Source organism: Ascidiella aspersa, chromosome 3 (assembly GCF_963924565.1).
Source record: "Ascidiella aspersa chromosome 3, kaAscAspe10.2, whole genome shotgun sequence".
Classification (NCBI taxonomy): Eukaryota; Metazoa; Chordata; class Ascidiacea; order Phlebobranchia; family Ascidiidae; genus Ascidiella; species Ascidiella aspersa.
In genome coordinates this window covers 23,612,541-23,633,476 of record NC_139449.1, presented here as the reverse complement: position 1 = coordinate 23,633,476, position 20,936 = coordinate 23,612,541, and the positions used below count along the sequence as shown (strand labels likewise).

The 20,936-nt window shown below is 34.0% G+C and overlaps 4 protein-coding genes across 4 annotated transcripts; 3 read left to right on the top strand and 1 right to left on the bottom strand.

Annotated features, from left to right (window-relative positions):
• Positions 1 to 467: 467 nt before the first annotated feature.
• LOC146160987 (tRNA (guanine(26)-N(2))-dimethyltransferase-like) lies at positions 468 to 5,896 on the top strand. Its single transcript, XM_083383923.1, has 15 exons — positions 468 to 618; positions 1,040 to 1,183; positions 1,242 to 1,297; positions 1,399 to 1,508; positions 1,625 to 1,812; positions 2,538 to 2,653; positions 2,730 to 2,842; positions 3,213 to 3,361; positions 3,432 to 3,512; positions 3,613 to 3,679; positions 3,892 to 4,026; positions 4,134 to 4,219; positions 4,506 to 4,614; positions 4,681 to 4,871; positions 5,044 to 5,896. The coding sequence occupies exons 1-15, from the start codon at positions 539 to 541 to the stop codon at positions 5,189 to 5,191; spliced, it is 1,773 nt and encodes a 590-aa protein (XP_083240049.1). The 5' UTR covers positions 468 to 538; the 3' UTR covers positions 5,192 to 5,896.
• Positions 5,050 to 7,013, bottom strand: LOC146160986 (uncharacterized). The gene is made up of 2 exons (XM_083383924.1): positions 6,896 to 7,013; positions 5,050 to 6,462 (listed from the first exon to the last, which is right to left on the bottom strand). Exons 1-2 carry the CDS (start codon positions 6,981 to 6,983, stop codon positions 5,312 to 5,314), a joined length of 1,239 nt encoding a protein of 412 aa, XP_083240050.1. The 5' UTR covers positions 6,984 to 7,013; the 3' UTR covers positions 5,050 to 5,311.
• Positions 7,014 to 10,272: 3,259 nt separating this feature from the next.
• Positions 10,273 to 11,965, top strand: LOC146160985 (uncharacterized). Its single transcript, XM_083385064.1, has 5 exons — positions 10,273 to 10,329; positions 10,591 to 10,701; positions 10,812 to 11,502; positions 11,617 to 11,858; positions 11,915 to 11,965. Exons 1-5 carry the CDS (start codon positions 10,273 to 10,275, stop codon positions 11,963 to 11,965), a joined length of 1,152 nt encoding a protein of 383 aa, XP_083241190.1.
• Positions 11,966 to 14,617: 2,652 nt separating this feature from the next.
• Positions 14,618 to 17,061, top strand: LOC146160984 (U6 snRNA phosphodiesterase 1-like). The gene is made up of 3 exons (XM_083385365.1): positions 14,618 to 14,955; positions 15,132 to 15,331; positions 15,906 to 17,061. The coding sequence occupies exons 1-3, from the start codon at positions 14,670 to 14,672 to the stop codon at positions 16,200 to 16,202; spliced, it is 783 nt and encodes a 260-aa protein (XP_083241491.1). The 5' UTR covers positions 14,618 to 14,669; the 3' UTR covers positions 16,203 to 17,061.
• Positions 17,062 to 20,936: the final 3,875 nt, after the last annotated feature.

Genomic DNA, 20,936 nt, shown 5'->3' with positions numbered 1-20,936 from the left:
AATATATATAGGTTTAAAAAAATGATATCAACGGAGCACATTGGTATGCATTTTATACCAAAATTACTTAAATTAACTAGGTTACCTGTCGCATACTAACATCATAATCATTAAGTTCATTGTTATTCATTATTAAAAAACATCCTACTGCGATCGTTTCACAGAAATCTAAAATGTATCTCTGATCAAAGAGACTTTAACAAATCTCTTTGCTCTGATTGAACGATTGCTTTATATTAACAACACATTATTTATTCTCAAAACAATTTCTTTAAATGTTTAATTTAATTTAACTATTCGAATGTCTTTGCTCGTTCTTATGAAATGGTGGTTCCCCATTGGCAAACCACGTTGATTTGTGTACATTACAGTCATTACATACTACTGTAGTGTTGACGGATTTGTCGATTGTTTGTTAATTGTTGATATTATCCATTGATCAGTTTTTCTATATTGTTTCTAGGTCACCGTTTTCTGTATATAAGTACTTCTAGTAGCAAAGTTGACAAAGATGTGTTTTATTTTAGCAACTGTTTGAATGTTTTGGGTCAAAACGTTATCATTATTTTCGCACACTCCTCGACCGCTTTGCAACATCAACTTGAAGAAAGCATACAGGTATACTTTTCGAACTAAAAGTCTCACACTTGTTAGGTTTTGTGAAATCCCACCACAGTGATTTTTTAAAAGTTAATAAACTTTTCTTTAAATATGATTGAGTCTTTGCCTGGCTGATTTTGGCCAAATTGCATTATATTCACTTACCACCAAATATTTTGGCAAAAAATGCTTGCTTGAAAGTTTTCCCCCCGTGAGATTTCTGGAGTGGTAAGCCCTTATAAATGACATTTTAAATAAAATAGTGCGTTTCTGGAAATTGTATTGCAGAAATTTGGCATAAAATTAACAGTAAAAACTTTGTGTGAATCTAAAGATACAGATTCTGTATGATTCTGTATTACAGAATAAAGAAAGCTTCCAATTTACTTTATTGATAGCTGGGCTGTAGTATAATACTGAAAAAATCTACTTTTTCTAGATTTCAAAAAATATTTCTTTCGACAAATGCAATAATGGAAACAGAATTTGATCTTGTCAAAGAAGGAAAGGGTGAAATACTGATTTCAAAAGACCAAAAAAGTGTTTTCTACAATCCAGTTCAGGAATTTAACAGAGACCTAACGTAAACAGTTGTCATAATTTAAACAACAATGGATATAAACATTTATTTTAAATTTCAGAATAGCAGTGATTTCGGAGTTTACAAAAGAATATTTGGAAAAGAAGAATATTAATGGTTTGTCTTTCTATTTTTTTGATTTGTGATTTTTTTTGGCAAAATATATGTAAAAAACGATTTTGTTAGCCTGATCATAAATCCTGGTACCTTGTTTTAAGTAAGAGAATTTTCAAAAGAAGATTTAAATGTGGTTCATCTCAGTGAAAGTGATGAAGAATCTTCAGCAAAACCTCAGTTCACTAATGTATACCAAGGGGAAAAGTGTGATGTGAGGCTCATATAAAATATATTCATACTTTGGCTAATTGATGTATTCAAATAGAAAAGTTCTAAAAAACATTAAATTTATCTTTCACAAACTTTATGACTAAAAACTTTATTTAGGAGGGCATTCGCATACTTGAAGCCTTGTCTGCCTCAGGTTTGCGATCAATGCGATTTGCAAAGGAGCTTGCTGGTGTAAAACAAATTGTTGCAAATGACCTTTCAGAGCAGGCTTTTGAAAGCATCAAAAGAAATATAGCACACAATAAAGTGGAAGATATAATTGAGCCTCATCACTCTGATGCAACGTATGTATTTGTTATATATGTATCTACATCTTAAACAGATTTCACAGGTTCCTGCTGTTGCTTGTTTTATTGGCAGAAACTGAGTAAAAATCTCCCAAGATTAAAAGTCCTAGTTTTTTTAATTAAAATATTTATTGCCTAGTTTCTAGTCTCGAATATATAAGTTTCTAGTTTCAGCAATATTATGTCGCTAAATAGTAGCGAAATCATGCTCAGGTCACCTGGCGGCTTCATCATGAACACAGAATTTTGATTGTTCAAGCTTTGTTTAAGTTCACATAAGTGGTGCTCAGTCACTCACAATAAGTAACGTTAAATTTAAAAAGGTATATTTCTCCAAGCCATATTTTTCTAAAACTTCCATCTTATTGAGTGTACTAGTGGCCCCAAAGCCGTCAAATCTGAAAAAAACACATTTCTTATGGGATACAGGAAAAGAAGCATTTTGCTTATGGCAGTTGTGCTTGAAAATTCTGCGTATGATTTTTTTCCTCTAAACACAGGAATAACCTAAGCAGTTCACAATACTACTAAGCTTTCGGGCTGTAGAACATGCCGTTTGATATGTCTGGCCATAGTTACAAATACCTAATTGTTGCGACAGATACTTTTTTTAAGTTGTGTAACATGTAGCCTATTGTATTCGCTGCACTTAAAATGTAAGTTCATTTTAGGGTTGCAGTAGGTTTGGTTCATAGGATATTTTTAAATTGTTTTTCTTACAGTTTGCTAATGTACCAATGCCGAGAAAAAGAGAATGCTTTTGATGTAGTTGACATTGATCCTTATGGAAGTGCAGCCAACTTTCTTGATTCAGCTGTTCAAGCTGTAAAGCATGGAGGTTATTGAAAATTCTTTCATAGTGAAAACTTTTCAGTATTGACTTTTAAAGTTTTAAATTTTCTATTTTATGACAGGTTTACTTTGTGTAACGTGCACAGATATGGCAGTTTTAGCTGGAAAGTATCCAGAAACCTGTTGGGCTAAATACCAGTCAGTTCCACTTGTGACAAAGGCCATGCATGAGCAAGTAAATATTAAAAATGTTGATTGTTTTTGTATGACTTAAGGCTAAATATGTATATCAATCAGTTTTCTTCAGCTTTTTTGTCATCATGCAATATTATAATAAATTTTGTGTTTGTAATGCAAGCTCTAAAAAAAAGTTACCCAAGAAAAAAATTGTTATTGAACACTAAATTTGTGTTCTGCCTTCATTTAACATATCTTTATTTCGTTTTCACTAAATACACCAAAGCGTCCTTCAAATACTTTGAACCCCACATATTTTGAAGAACATTGGTATTTTTTTTGTTGAAGTGCATTGACCTAAATCATATATATGTAGTCCTATTAACTATTCGGTTGTGTTAAATTACACAAAAAATTAACTGTTTTAGGCACTTCGTATTCTTCTGGCTTCCATTTCTATTACTGCTGCCCGCTATTCTCTCTACATTGAGCCACTTATATCAGTGAGCATTGACTTTTATGTGCGTGTATTTTTAAGGGTTCATTACAGCCCTGGCAAAACGAAAGAAGTTGCAGGGTAAGCTTAACTTTGCTGTACAAAATGAAGTTAATAATAGTATAACAATTTTAGTTATTCCTTTTTTTAGAAAGCATATTACAACATACAATTGTGCGGGTTGTGGATCATACTACTATCAAAGTATCATAAAAAATGTCCCGAAAAAGAAGTAAGTTTAAATCATTTCTTAGACTAATACAAACCACATTTTATTAGTTCTATATACCAGATTGTTTTTTGCTAATAAAGGGTGTTTTGTTTACATGTAGAGTGTTTCATGCAGCTCCTGGCCCACCTGTTTCTGGAAGTTGCGAACATTGTGGACACAATCATAGAGTGAGCAGTTAAATTTGAAAGTTAAAGCTTATTTAAATTACCAAGTTTAATGACTAGTAAATTCATGTGCACCACCTTTAAGATGTTATTAAATTGCAATTCTAATAAAAAAATAATAATTTTTAATTTCAAAGATTGCTAACAATGCAATTCATCACTTCATTTGGAAATAAATGTTTTGTTTATTAAGTGAGTAATGTGATGTTTTACAGGTTGGTGGTCCAATATGGGGTGCACCCTTGCATGATACCAATTTTGTGACTCGTGTTATCTCCTCAGTGAAGCGCTTCCCAAATAAATTTGGCACAGCAAAGCGAATTGAAGGAATTTTAAGTATGATTTCAGAGGTATATATTTGAATGTTATGTTTTTAAATTAGTTGCATTTTTTCACAATGTTAAAAATTCTAGTTCGTTCAATTTATAATGACATTTAAAATATAGTACCTTTTCAGGAGCTTCCTGATGTCCCATTATTTTATGTAACCGATGAAATTTCAAAAGTTCTAAAATCATGTGCACCACCTTTGAATTTAGTAAGGTAATTATTTTTGTTTTTTTATTTGAGAATAAACATGCTTAAAATTTTATAATGTTACAAACATCTATATATACATAGTTTAATGTTTAACGGACAACCCTAACCTAACCACTAAACTCTAAAATATAGCTTTTCTTGTTTTGTTTGTTTTGTTACATTTATTTTTAAACTGCTTTTTTTAAAGAGTGGATTGTATTATTGGAAATGGTAAAACTTAACTCTTTTTTACAATATATTTTTTTTATAGTCAAAATGTTATTTTGAGTGCATTGCATCTTTTACTTAGATCAGGACTCATGAATGCTGGGTACAGGGTATCTTTGTCACACACAAGGAAAAGCAGCATAAAGACAGATGCACCTCCAGGAGTTTTGTGGGACATAATGAGAAAATGGGTATGTTTATGTGTTACTTAAGCCAGTAGTGATGCCATTTCTAAACACAAATTGAAAATTTTAAAGATCGAATCTAATCCGATTAACATTGACAAACTTCCTGTGGATAGTCCCGCAAGAGCAATACTTCAAAAGCCTATTACCACTGAAGTTGATCTAACCCTGCGGCAGGACACTACACCAAAATCAAGCGGTTTAGTAAGATTCCCAGACATGCCAAAATTTTGGGGTCCAAAATCAAGGGCAAGAATCAATGTGTAAGTTTAAATTTTCTCTTTCTCAAATGTAAATGGTTGTAAATAACGTACCATCATTGATAAACACTATTTTTTCTGCATAATCAGTGTAGACTTTTAGACTAAGCTGTAAAAAACTTGCTGTTAAATTTTAGGGAAACTTTTATTAAAATAATTATAAAATCTTTTATAGGGACGGAGAAATACATATTGATGAAACTTTACAAGACAGGAGTAAACGCTTTCAAGGAAAAAGAACACGAAATTTGCCACAGAATGAGACTAAGATCACCAAACAAGCAAGAATTGATAATAAAGACTTAAAATTACATTCAAAGTGAAATAAATAAATTATCCCTGAAAGATCTGGTAGTCGTATGTTAAAAATGATTTCAAAAATGGACTAGTTTGACTTTTTAAGATAAAAGAAAAGCACACAAACTTTTTTAACAGCGGAAACTTTAGTCATCCCATACTACTGCTGGATTAGTGCATTGTCGGCTTTGTGCAAGAATAGCATATGCTATTTTAAGATAAGTAACAAACTCTGTGTTACTACCAATTTCAGTAATATTAGCGGTAAAATTTTCATGCAAAATTGTTTTGAGTTTTATTTCAAGTTTTAAGCCAGTCAACTTAGTTCTTGCTTTGGTTAAAGCCTTCATATTTAAATATTTGTCAAAACCCAGTGTAATGGGTAAACAAGAACCCTGCAGTTCTTGAATTAATTGCCCATGATGTTTGTCTGATTTGGTTACAATTACCCTTGTATTGCAAACAATGTTCCTCAGCATACTAAATTTATCAAACATTTGATTTGCATGTCTGTATAGCAAACGATCTCTGTAAACCAGCAGTCCAACATCAACACTATGACAACACAAGTTTTTAAATGCTAGAAGTTGGTTTAGATTGTTGCATTTGCGGCGTGTTTCTTTTAATTGTCTTTGAGCAGCATCGCTGGCTATAACAGGATGATTACGATCCATGACAGATTTAATATTATATAAACTGTTTATAAAACTCAGTTCTTCAGTGATTGGCAATGATATGCTGTTTATGTCTTGTTTTGTTTTTATCTTGCTGTGCATTGATTTTAGCTTTAAAAATTTTGTTAACGATTTATCAGCTTGAACAACTTCTTGCAGTGTAAGGGTTGAAGTTTCTGTTTGCTTGGGAAATACCTCAGTAGTTTTCTCACAGGGAATGGATGTTATTTCAGATTTTGTCAATGTTGACACTTCTTGACTTGTCTTCCCAGGAACAGATGTTGCCTTGTTTGCCAGCTTATTCTTTTGCCCAGTTGAAGTTTTTCGTGATTTTAATTTAGCTGAGTAGGTTTTTCTTCTCTCTGTGATGGTAAGTTGTTTACCCCCTTGTGTGGGTCCATTTAATGTTGGTTTTGACCCCTTAGCAGTTTTAGAAGACAAGCTTTCTATTTTTGAATCACCTTTGCCTTCTCTAATCAGCTTGGCCTTTCGTAATACATTGTCAACTTCAGCTATTTTATTTTCTAGATTATCAACAACAGCTGGTTGACATATGGCTTCATCATCATCAGTTTGTTTTTGTTTAATTGATTGAAAAGTTGTCCAAGGCTTCAGCAAACTTTCTAAAACAATGTATAAAAGTCATACTAAGAAATTGAGATTGTCAGATAGCGTTTTGGCTAATCTACGCTGATTTATTATATACATTACCTTTGAATGGTGAATAAATAAAAAATGTTTTTCAAAAAAATATATATCGGGAGCTGATCTAGAATCCTACTACTGTGTTTTTGACAAAAATTTAAATTGCAAGGAAGAACTAAATAAGGGATCAATATAATTATAATACTTGACCCAACCTAACACAAAATCCGCACCTTAACCCAAATAATACTAGTAGTATAAACCCCCGAGCGAAAGTGCGGTAGAATTCTAGACCAGCGCCAAATATCACCCCGGGTAAACTAGAATATATCGGTCATTTATACTCAGAAATATCAATATAAAACAATATACTGTCCAGCAATAGCATAATAAATAGAAAAACATTAGCACCATATTTTTGCATCCGATACGTTTCATATTTGGTTTCCTGTTCCAAGTCATGCTGAATATCCTCCAATTGGAATCGTAGGTCATTCATGTGTTAGTTAAACTTTGCGGTAAAACAGTAAATATCATTCAAGCACAATAATCTGAAATTTTTAAAGTGCTAACAACAGGTTAATCCCCTTCTTTAAGAGTGTTTTTTTTGTATGTTGTTTATTATTTCGAGTTCAAACGATTTGAAGGATAGCTTTACTTCTAATAAAACAATAAAAACAGTTTATATCAGGTTTACCATAAGATACTCACCTAGTTAAAAGAACATTTTAATTATTCAGTGCAAAGTATGTAAAAAGTAAAAAATAACTAGTTGTGAGATTTATATAGGGGATTCCCAGATAAACATGGAATCCAAAGCGTCTGTAACGGTTACAAAGTAAGCACAATCCTGGCCCTGTCGAGTTGCCACTGTCACGTGATGTTATTTTCACTCATCCGGGACGTTAGTTTTACCGCGTTAATCACTTTTTATGAAAAAAAACGACGAAACCACACGCGTTTTATATCAAAAGATTCATATTGCAAATATATTACGATGTTTTCCTGTTTGATGGATTTTTTCGAGCCCAGGGAATACCGTAAATGTCGAATGTGTGTGCCCACTCCGCGGCGAATGCTTACGGAAGAAAAATTCTCATCAAACCATGAAATACAGGTATAGCATTTTTTTAAAACATTACGTGAACGTCGTGAACGTATGAATATGTTAAATTCTTTTTATATTTAGATTTTGGTAGTGGTTTGAGTCCTATGCAGCAGCTAAAGATACTTTACAAAAATTGGAATCAAAAGATGTTAAGTACCAAAGAATTTGGTATGACAATTTGTTCCTATAGTTATGTCTAAATATTTCAAAGTAAAAAATATTGGGGTTGTGTTTGAATATTAAACGAGTTAGTCTTGTCGGATTGTCACCTGGGGGTTTATATTGCAACTATATTTGGGTTAGGGTAAGAGTTTTGGCTTGGGTGAGTCAAGTATTCTTATTGTATTTATTATCCAATATTTATTTCCTTCTTGCTATTTTGCTTTTCACAACTCGTTTTGTTACTGCGAAAAAGTGGTGGGATTCTAGACGCTACTGTAGCTGACTGCCATAATCAAAACGGGCGGAAAACTACTTATGGTGCAATAATCTAGGTTGCCCACGTGAAATGATTGTGATGCAATAATTTAGTCATGATTGAATTAGAAATACTTGAAAAAATAAACGAAAAACATTAGTTTGCGCAGGATTGAATCACCATAGAGCAGGGGTCCCAACCTTTTTCCGATCATGTACCACTTCAACGCTCTGTATTGTCAAGCGTACCACTTGTTGCAGACAAATGATTTGATCAAATCATATTTTTATTTATTTTTAACTTACAGCTGTAGGAGTGGTGCCCAACCCAAATAAAACCAATAAATTACTGAAAAAAAACAACTAAATAATGAAGTAGAGCTTGCGCCCCTAAGAATTGCTTGGCGCCACCCCCGGTTGAGAACCACTGTGCTATAGGTTACAAAGATTTCAGCAAATATATATTTACTTTTGGACTATGATGCAATTAATCTATCCGATTTTGTCCAAATTCAGAACTGGTGGACACTATATGCAGGCGCAACCATCACACTAAATGCAATTTAGTTTTGAATCCAGGGCTGCGGGGTCGGTTAAAAATAACCAGAGTCCGACTCCGGTTAAATGTGCAATTTCCCCAAAAGCCCAAATCAGGCTCAAACTTTACAACACGTATTTCACTAATTTATGTAACTCATTTAAGGTGGATTTTCAGAAATCCATGAATAAGGGTGTGACATATTTCATTTATTTACAATCCATGTTTGGTAAATATTTCACCATTTGCTATTACACTTTTAAGAATTATAGTTGGTGACAGTTTCAGTTTTAAATTTGAAACTGCGCATGTCGGACTCTGGTAGTTTTACATTGTCTTATTTGAGTCCTGAGTCCAACTCGAGCAAAACAAACGGTCTCCGCAGAGTCCGACTCTGCTCCGCATCCCTGTTTGAAACAAATTAAAAATTTTCTGTTCGTTTGTGTGCTAAATTCAAATACATAATTTCAGTAAAATTTTCTAAAATAAATCATTTTGTTGCACATATGTAGTAACTGTTCTCTGCAAATGTGGATAATATATGCATAGTCTCTCGTGTTATTTAGTTCCAGCAGTATTATATATAAAAACAAAAATGGGGTTGCATTGGTAATTCTGATTTCAATTTATTTAACGTGGGGTCGCTTATTGAAAAGGTTGGAGACCACTGACCTAATAGTTTTTTAAAATAAATATTTAGATTCTTCAAAAAGTTTCATTTGTTGGGACGAAAATTCTAATTTCCCATCCATTATTTTGCAAAGTGAAGTATATGTTTTGCGCACGGATGCAAACACTAAATTTGTGCCAGTAAAAGATTTTAAAGCAGTTCTGTCAAAGGTGTTAAGGTTTTCACAACATGAGGTATGTAAATTAAATATATTGTTTCTTGACTGTATATTGTGTGAAATATAAAAATGTGATTGGGAAATTTAAATTTCTTATTTAATATATATTTGTAGGCATCATTGTGGAATAATTTCCAGCTTAAAAAAACTGCTAATCAAGTTATTAGGAAAGCTCTTTCAAGCAACAACACCAAATTGAAAAAACAGCAAGCATATTGTTTAAAATTTTCCCAAGAATGTTTACGGGTAATTATTATGTTGTGATAAGTAGATGTATGAACACCTCTGAACTTTCAAAATTTTACAATGCAGAATTTTAATGAATGTCAAACATCAAATGTGGATTGCCTAAATAATATACCTAGTAACATTCAGGTAACATACCATAAAACATATATCATTTTATAAAATTTCAAATTAAAGACTATAATTCATTTTTAGTGGCTTTCTTCCTATGATTCAGCAAATCAAGCTGTTAAAGATTTTGAAATATCTACTTTAACAAAATTTATTTTTTATAACAGCCGTACCATTGGTAAGAATTTGTAACCTTATTTAGCAAGAATTAAGCATTACCAAAGTTTTGACTTATTTTACATAACTTGCAATCAGATATAACAAAGAATTGTGTTGAGTGGAAGGAAGATAAAGTTACTCCATACATTGCTGTGAAGCAAAAGACTTTAATATGCCAGCACGGGAAAGATTATAATAAGGCAAGAAATGAAAAACGCAGAACCAAAACTCCACAACATGTAAGTGATGGTGATGATGTTTTGCATGATTTTTGAAAACATTTTTAAAAAACAAAAAAACACAGCTGTTAGATCATCCACAATCAACAAAGAAACAGTTGCTCATTCAAGGATCAAAAAAAATGAATTGCAAAGCTAAAATTATTATAAAGGAAGTAAAAGTGTTTCCCGATTATAAGGTTAGTTTGTTTTTATTTGTTTGGAAAAGGTATTTATAAAGCATAAGATAACAAGTGTTTAGTATACCATATGAAATAACCAGAAGAATTAATTTTTTAGGAGATTTAGTTAAATTCACCCTAAAGAAGGCAACCTATGGACGCTAAAACACTGCAGAATAAATAGAAATACGAAAAAGGCTTTTTAATTACCAATAAGACCTGTAGGAACTAGCAACAGTTTTAAAAAATACTCATATTGCCATTTAATATCCTCCGCAGCATGACACAAATGTAACACAACTCGAGCTTTGTAATTCATCAGTCAAGTGTTCCGAATGGCGTGTATGTTTTCCATCAAGCCAAGATCATTCTGGACATGTTTTAGGAGAGGTATGTATGTTATCTAAAGTGTATAGGCGATTTCTATTTGGTTTGACACTTACTCAACTTACAGATACAAATTCTAATTCAAAAACAACCCTGTATGTTTAACATTTTAGGCGGCTGGATTTCTTCAAGCAGTTGACAAAAGGGTCATTATAAAAATTAATCAAATGGTAGATGAGGGAATATGCAATATTCAAGAAATACAGAGAGGTTTAAATTCATTTGTGGAACATAACATTTTTAAAGGCAAAGATACTCCTCCTAAATCCAACAGGAGATTTTTTCCAACAATTCAAGATATACGTAGTAACTATTACAATGCTGTTAAAAAGAGAAAGCTTTCAAAAATAGACCAATCTAATGTACAAATGTTAGTGGACGAATGGAAGCAAGATGCTGATCCCGAAGACAACATTTTATTTCGGCCTTATATAGCCAGCATTTCTACAACATCAGAAGTAATTGATGACGAAACTACTCTAGTAATTCCTGGTCAACAAATGTTGCTATTCGTTCATCAAATGGCTTGGCAACGAAGACTGCTACTACGTTATGGACAAAATATCTGCCTTTTAGATGCAATATATAAAACATCCAGATATGCTTTGCCATTGTTTTTTCTCTGTGTTAAAACTAATGTTGGGTATCAAGTTGTTGCAAGCTTTATTTTACAAAATGAGAGGCAGTCTGACATAGAAGAAGCACTAAGCATAATAAAAAAATGGTGTCCAGAATGGAAGCCATCCTTCTTTATGACAGACAAGTGCGATGCAGAAATTAATGCCATTGAAAATGTTTTCACAGGTAGTTTAGCAGTATTGGCAGTTAATTATAATACACTGTTTTAGGTTTTAGTATAGTATAAGTACTGTAATAATAAAGTCTTAGGAAGGTAATGTTTCAAGTTTGTTTATCCAGATTGCAGGGTATTGATTTGTGACTTTCACCGAGAGCAGGCATGGGAGCGTTGGGTCAAAAGAGCTGATAACAATGTTGGAGATAACAGAGACACAGTACTAGGCCTTGCCAGAGCTGTAGCTAATTCAGAAAGTGAGGCTACCTTTGTTAAGTCTATTGGGCATTTTAGAACAAACAAAGTATGGAAGGAAAATCAAAAACTTCAGAAATATTTTGATAATGAATGGCTAAGGCAGAAAGAGGTTAGTAGTTTAAATAAAAGCAAATTGAAAGTATTGATTGCATTATTTTTTAATAGCGTTGGGTATGGCTTTACCGAGCCGACAAATTGCAAGTTTTTTTTGCATGAAAAGGCTATTTGAGTCAACCAGTATACCACTTGGTAAAATTGCAAGAATTGAAAATATTTTTACTGTTGGTAGCACCTCTACATATGAAGTGTATTCTGTTAAGTTTGGTACGCAAAATGAATTTCCGAAATGTACTTGCTTAGATTTTCGGAAACATTTTTTGCCATGCAAGCACATGTTTGCCATCTTTAATTGTTTTAATGATGTTTCCTGGTTTACTTTACCAAAGTGGTATTCAGAATCTGTATACCTAACATTAGACCATGAAATAGTTGACATTATTGATGCTCCTTCAAACACTACTAGTGATATTAAAAAACAAACTTACTCGTCCATTGAAGTAAACATGAACAACCCCTTAAAAGACGAAGACCTAAACAGTGATATGAAGAGCCAACTTAAAGATTCTTCTCTAGAAGATTCAGTATTACCTGAAAATGACATGCCAAATGCTGAAAATGTGAAAAGAATTGCAGATAAAGCTTTTCAAATAAAATCTTTGGCATATGATGTTATTTCACAAAAAAGTTTAGCTCAAGTGGAAACATATCTTGACGCAGCGATAGAAGAACTGACAAAGGCTTGCAAATATGAAGCTGGACTGCGAGTGACCAAAACAGACGCAGTATTAAAAGAACAACTTCCACAAAAAGGTCCCACAGTTGATTCACAGATTCATATATAAAACTCTTATTTTTTTTAAAAAAAAGAAAAACAAAAAGTTCTATTCTTATTTGATTTTAGTTTGCATGATTTGTTTATTGGTTTGCATGAGGTTAATTCCTTTAACTTTCCTAGTTACATTTCATAAGACCTTCTTAGCATTTTTATCCATTTTTTAGTGTATTGCATGTCCATCGTTGGCTTTTTGTATGTTTGACCTGGGTTTTAAATTTTTCGATAATCTTTCTACCATGATAAATTATCAATTAATTTTCAAATCTGGATTTTTTGTGAAAAATCTAGTTCTTAAAACCTTATTAAATTACAATTAATGTTGACTGGGGGTCTGTTTAATTATAAATACAATGATTTATATTAAATTATAAAACCACTTGAATGCGGCTTTATCTGTATTGTGGGTGTTATGAGCATAAACTGTATGATGATGCTTGTAAATAACAACTAAAAGTAAACTTTAATGGTTATTGTACAAAAAACTGTATCTGAAGTTTATGCTGGTATAAAAACATAAAATGTGTGTTTCTTTCAAAAATGAATGTTAACATATATGTAAATCGCTGTATTTGTCTAATTTTAAATCGGGTAATCAGGTGGCACTTTTTAAAGACAGAATATATTAAAAGGTTTGAAATACAGAAATTCTACCTCGACCTGATAAAGCACAGTTGTGTGAAAGCTTGTCATGATTTTAATACAATTTCTTTTATATAGTGCTACCTAGTTGCAATTGTTAAAACATGTAGTTTGTTATACACTGCTTTTTCAGCTGCATTCAATGTTGTAGTGACATATTAATACATTGGAATGTTTTTTAGCTTTTTGTGATTATAATTTTTCGTTTTTTTTTCGATAGCGGGACCGGATCTGGAAGTTCCGTGATAAAATAATAATTATTCCAATGAAAAACAAATGTTATAAAAATTATAAAAAAAATCTTGATACTTAATTAATTATTTTTGCCTAGCAGGAATTCTGCAAATAAATTGCTATAAGATTAAGCCCAACTTGACACGTCTGTAACAATCCTGAGTTTCAATGTCACTCCTGTGCTTTGTTTTACGCAATCGTTTTCAAAATTGCAATTTTTTGTTTTAATAAATGCAGCAAGCTTTAACTTAACTGTGTTTGTTCAAATTCCTTGAACTGAGGCAGAGCAGATTTTATGACGCTGATAACTAACTATAAGTTTGGACTCCTTTATAATTAGTTATTCATGTAAAACACGGTATAGTGCAAACTTGTGGCGCCTCTCAACAATGCTAAAGCCAATACAGAGTGTTTGTGAAAATTTTACATCTCTACCATAATGTGGTTTGGGGACGTTGAAATCAAAAGGCCATATGTCGAACACGAGCGGTAATGAACTTTTTATCGAATATTAAAAGCATAGCCCCATTGATATTGACTACAATTGAATGCTCATTTTTAAGAGTATGACTTGAGTTTAGCTCGGAGAAAGACAAGTATATGGCAATAGAGCTGAATAGTAATATTTTTTGCCAAAAGTGGGATTGCTGTTAAAGTCAACACAGGGAACGTATAAAAAAATTAGCTTATTAGCGGCACAACTTTCGGAGATCTTTGCGTGTCAGGTTCGCCCAGGTTTAAAGCACTTCATCTGGAAACACTTTTTTAATTAAAATAAAAATATGAGTATAGGTACACACATTCGACATTTGCGATATTCTATAACATTAAAAGTTTAAACATTGAATTGTAGGTAAAAGCGTATTTTTATAATATGTAAAGGAAGGAAAGGCTCCGTTGTTTTTTGTTAAAAATAATTCTACCAAAAACCGCATCACGTGATAGTGGCAACTCGAAAAGGCCAGGATTGTCTGTACGGTTGAGTGAAAACCGCATCACGTGACGGTGGAACTTTGATAGGACGTCACGGATGAGTGAAAATAACATCACGTGACAGTGGCAACTCGAAGGGCCCAGGATTGTGCTTACTTTGTAACCGTCTGTAACTCTGTATTTGGTGTTTGCCTATAAACCCAAAGAATTCACTTTTACATGACGTCTTTAGGCTTGTTAGGCAAACAGTATGGAAGTGATTCCGACAGTTCTTCAGCAGGTGATGAGAAAACCATAGATAAAATTTCGAAGTTTCCATTGCCCAACAGTATCTCAAGCCTGTTTTCAAGTCAACCAACTAAAACTAGCAATGCACAAGACCACCAAGGAAGAACCAGAACGTTTGCTCATGAACGTGGAAATTGGGCGTCAAGTATTTATATACCGTATCCAATTGAACAATATGAAGATTTAAAAAACCACATAGAAAAAGTATTCAATGCAGGTTATAGTTAAGCCCAATTGCTTAATAATTTATTGGTACTACCCACTTCGAATAATTTTCACTTATTTCAAACTTTATCAAGAAACAAAACTGTAATAAAATCAAGCTTAAACATATAATAATATTGCTGATTTAATCAAGTAAAAATTTATTAGTATGGTTTGAAATATTTATAGATTTAAATTGGAACTCTGTTGCCGACTTCCACCTCAGTCTTTCAAAGACATTTGTTATTCCACATCATTGCATTGACCCAATTGTAAATGAGGTTCGTGAAATGATGGCAAAAATTGACCCGTTTGAAATTGCCTTCCATCCAAGTGATTTGAAGCTGTATGTCAATGATGACAGAACAAGATCGTTTTGTGGATTTGAGGTAAATGGTACAACATATTGACTTAAAAATAATTCAACTTGGTCTGCCCTAGCAGCAAGGCTGCGGAGTCGGTCAAAAATAACCCGAGTCCAACTCCTGCCAAAAAAATAAACCCGAGTCCGACTCTGGTCAAATGTGCGTTTTATATTCAGCAATCCACTTATGGGGGTGTCATGGAATTCATTCACTCACAATACATGGTTGGAAAATATTCCTCCATATAATATTCCACCTTGACAATTTCCATTTGGCGGCCATATCAGTTTTAAAATTTGGTACTGCGCATGCGTATGCCGGACTCGGGACTCGGGTAGTTTTACGAGGTCATACTCGAGTCCCGAGTCCAACTCCAGCAAAAACCAACCGAGTCCGACTGCGCAGCCCTGCCTAGCAGTGCCCTAGCAGTAACAAAGACATTCTGTTTGTTGGTTATTTTGTGGCAATTGTTACTACATTCATATACATAAGTAACATAAATTACCTTAATTGTACTGACCAACACTGCAGACAAAATGATACAACCATGTGGGCTGTAATATGTTAATATTTTAAAGCATGGTTTAATATTTTACAGGTAACCACATCAAGCACATGCAGAGAGTTGAAACACTTGGTTAGCATTGTTGATGAAATCTTGGTGACTTTTAAATGTGAAACCTACTATGCACTCCCATCATTTCATCTTAGCATTGCGTGGTGTCTAGGAGACATCACAAAAACAAAAGGCTATAAACATGTTATTTGCAAATTAATCGACAGTTGGAATGTTGTTTACAATGATGATGACGATCTTTTTCATTTTGTTGTCAACACTGTATTGTGCAAATTTGGAAATAAGGTTTTTAATTGCAACTTTAGTAGAAGTTCATAGTATTTTTATTTTTTTCTGTTCAACTGCCAAGTATAAGTATTGTTTGCAATACTGAATAAAAATATGTACATCCGTGCCTTTTTTGATGGATTACAGCCATGAGACCGAAATTAAAACAATATCAAACTGGGAATAAAATACAGTTTAAAATAAGACCAAAACAGGACTAATACCTAAAGGTCGTAATAACTTGTAAATCAGAATTAGACCTAACTGGCAAAACAAGGATTGCACAACCTTTTACCTAACTCCCCTAATAATTTTAACCCAAACCCAATTTCTAACCCCGCCCTCTAAACTCCAAACAGGGACAAGAAATTTGGTGCCAAAACCACAAATCGGCGGATGCCAGACAGGTGCCTCTCTAGTCTTCGCATACTCTCTCCCAACAGTTATATTCCAACAGCTTTAGATGTTATTCAGATTTTACATCTCATTCTGTCGTGGTTATTACTGCCTATTTGGCTTTATGATGTTGTTGGTCTTCATAGGCACCGTGCTTGACAATGTGCAAGAGTGTTTTTAGACGCTCCAAATTTCGAACAGTCTCGGTAAAACGCCCCAAAATTTGACTAAGTTACGCGCACAAATCCTGTTCAAAACTTTTTCTAAATTACCACGTAGGCATGAGGCCATTGAATCTCAAAAATATATATTTTAATTTTAGTTAAATGCATTTTTTTTCGTTTTACATGGACATTTTTTAGCCTAAAGGCGATGTAAAAAAGTTCACTGTGAAGTTCTGTTTGATATTTGTTGCAATTTAGAAACTATTTTACTTTGGTAAAATAAATTCGTTAAATTTTTAAGTTTAGTAAATAGTCTTCTTAAAAGTTTAACGTTACTTAATTCTCACGTTTGATTTGTAGCAGTTTGTTTCATTGTTCGCCAAGCGCAATACAATACTGTAAAAAAACGTCCTCAACCAATTTGTACTTTTCAGCAGTGTTTAACATAGATGCTAAATAGTTTGTTTCCATCACATTGTGTGCAACAGCACAAACGCTGTTACCTACGAAATGCCACACTATTTATGTAATTAACACCCATTTTTGCACTGGTTAGAAACGCCCTGAAATTTTAAAAGTCACCTATGTTGGTCTTCTTAATGCTATGGTATTATAGGTTATTCTGATTTAAATATTTTTGCTTTGCAGGTCTTATTGTATGTTCCCATTTTGATAAATAAAATGTGTCTAAAAACAGCATTGTTTTTTTTTTTTCAAATCAGAACAAACACACTTAACCCTGTTCTAAAAACGAGGTTTGCCCATGAATGAAAACAACTTTTATTCAGCTGTACAGTACTCAGGGAGATTAGGAACAGCAGGATTACAAGATGTCGGTAAAATAATAGAAACACACTCATCCGCACCACTGATATTGCTGTTTGGAAATATTAACATACTTTTCTTTTTTAAAAGCGCTAGTAAAATATTTTAAAACATCATTGAAACGTTATTGGCAGCACATCAGTATGGCAGTTTTAGGGAAGTCGGCTATTTGTAGAAGAATAATCGCGTAAAAGGCTGGTTGACATTTAAGTAAAACGAAAATAACAACATATAGTATTTACAATAAGTAAATTCATGCACCTTACTAACGTTTTCCTACGGTAGAAGTGCTCAGATGTTGCACGTGAGTCTATAGCCGAAACGGCATCAAAATTCGTTAAGAAATGACAAAGTTACCGTTTTGGTCAAAATCGCATTTTAGCGAAAAAACTCGATTTTCGGTTAAGCGTCAAATCTTTGTTTGAGCGAAATCGACGATTTCCTACGGTAGAAGTTCTCAGATGTTGCACGTGAGTCTATAGCCGAAACGGCATCAAAATTCGTTAAGAAATGACAAAGTTACCGTTTTGGCCAAAATCGCATTTTAGCGAAAAAACTCGATTTTCGGTGCGTCAAATCTTTGTTTGAGCGAAATCGACGATTTCCTACGGTAGAAGTGCTCAGATGTTGCACGTGAGTCTATAGCCGAAACGGCATCAAAATTCGTTAAGAAATGACAAAGTTACCGTTTTGGCCAAAATCGCATTTTAGCGAAAAAACTCGATTTTCGGTTAAGCGTCAAATCTTTGTTTGAGCGAAATCGACGATTTCCTACGGTAGAAGTGCTCAGATGTTGCACGTGAGTCTATAGCCGAAACGGCATCAAAATTCGTTAAGAAATGACAAAGTTACCGTTTTGGCCAAAATCGCATTTTAGCGAAAAAACTCGATTTTCGGTTAAGCGTCAAATCTTTGTTTGAGCGAAATCGACGATTTCCTACGGTAGAAGTGCTCAGATGTTGCAAGTGAGTCTATAGCCGAAACGGCATCAAAATTCATTGAGAAATGACAAAGTTACCGTTTTGGCCAAAATCGCATTTTAGCGAAAAAACTCGATTTTCGGTTAAGCGTCAAATCTTTATTTGAGCGAAATCGACGATTTCCTACGGTAGAAGTGCTCAGATGTTGCACGTGAGTCTATAGCCGAAACGGCATCAAAATTCGTTAAGAAATGACAAAGTTACCGTTTTGGCCAAAATCGCATTTTAGCGAAAAAACTCGATTTTCGGTTAAGCGTCAAATCTTTGTTTGAGCGAAATCGACGATTTCCTACGGTAGAAGTGCTCAGATGTTGCACGTGAGTCTATAGCCGAAACGGCATCAAAATTCGTTAAGAAATGACAAAGTTACCGTTTTGGTCAAAATCGCATTTTAGCGAAAAAACTCGATTTTCGGTTAAGCGTCAAATCTTTGTTTGAGCGAAATCGACGATTTCCTACGGTAGAAGTGCTCAGATGTTGCACGTGAGTCTATAGCCGAAACGGCATCAAAATTCGTTAAGAAATGACAAAGTTACCGTTTTGGCCAAAATCGCATTTTAGCGAAAAAACTCGATTTTCGGTGCGTCAAATCTTTGTTTGAGCGAAATCGACGATTTCCTACGGTAGAAGTGCTCAGATGTTGCACGTGAGTCTATAGCCGAAACGGCATCAAAATTCGTTAAGAAATGACAAAGTTACCGTTTTGGCCAAAATCGCATTTTAGCGAAAAAACTCGATTTTCGGTTAAGCGTCAAATCTTTGTTTGAGCGAAATCGACGATTTCCTACGGTAGAAGTGCTCAGATGTTGCACGTGAGTCTATAGCCGAAACGGCATCAAAATTCGTTAAGAAATGACAAAGTTACCGTTTTGGCCAAAATCGCATTTTAGCGAAAAAACTCGATTTTCGGTGCGTCAAATCTTTGTTTGAGCGAAATCGACGATTTCCTACGGTAGAAGTGCTCAGATGTTGCACGTGAGTCTATAGCCGAAGCGGCATCAAAATTCGTTGAGAAATGACAAAGTTACCGTTTTGGCCAAAATCGCATTTTAGCGAAAAAACTCGATTTTCGGTTAAGCGTCAAATCTTTATTTGAGCGAAATCGACGATTTCCTACGGTAGAAGTGCTCAGATGTTGCACGTGAGTCTATAGCCGAAACGGCATCAAAATTCGTTAAGAAATGACAAAGTTACCGTTTTGGCCAAAATCGCATTTTAGCGAAAAAACTCGATTTTCGGTTAAGCGTCAAATCTTTGTTTGAGCGAAATCGACGATTTCCTACGGTAGAAGTGCTCAGATGTTGCACGTGAGTCTATAGCCGAAACGGCATCAAAATTCGTTAAGAAATGACAAAGTTACCGTTTTGGCCAAAATCGCATTTTAGCGAAAAAACTCGATTTTCGGTGCGTCAAATCTTTGTTTGAGCGAAATCGACGATTTCCTACGGTAGAAGTGCTCAGATGTTGCACGTGAGTCTATAGCCGAAACGGCATCAAAATTCGTTAAGAAATGACAAAGTTACCGTTTTGGCCAAAATCGCATTTTAGCGAAAAAACTCGATTTTCGGTTAAGCGTCAAATCTTTGTTTGAGCGAAATCGACGATTTCCTACGGTAGAAGTGCTCAGATGTTGCACGTGAGTCTATAGCCGAAACGGCATCAAAATTCGTTAAGAAATGACAAAGTTACCGTTTTGGCCAAAATCGCATTTTAGCGAAAAAACTCGATTTTCGGTGCGTCAAATCTTTGTTTGAGCGAAATCGACGATTTCCTACGGTAGAAGTGCTCAGATGTTGCACGTGAGTCTATAGCCGAAACGGCATCAAAATTCGTTAAGAAATGACAAAGTTACCGTTTTGGCCAAAATCGCATTTTAGCGAAAAAACTCGATTTTCGGTTAAGCGTCAAATCTTTGTTTGAGCGAAATCGACGATTTCCTACGGTAGAAGTGCTCAGATGTTGCACGTGAGTCTATAGCCGAAACGGCATCAAAATTCGTTAAGAAATGACAAAGTTACCGTTTTGGCCAAAATCGCATTTTAGCGAAAAAACTCGATTTTCGGTTAAGCGTCAAATCTTTGTTTGAGCGAAATCGACGATTTCCTACGGTAGAAGTGCTCAGATGTTGCACGTGAGTCTATAGCCGAAACGGCATCAAAATTCATTGAGAAATGACAAAGTTACCGCTTTGGCCAAAATCGCATTTTAGCGAAAAAACTCGATTTTCGGTTAAGCGTCAAATCTTTATTTGAGCGAAATCGACGATTTCCTACGGTAGAAGTGCTCAGATGTTGCACGTGAGTCTATAGCCGAAACGGCATCAAAATTCGTTAAGAAATGACAAAGTTACCGTTTTGGCCAAAATCGCATTTTAGCGAAAAAACTCGATTTTCGGTTAAGCGTCAAATCTTTGTTTGAGC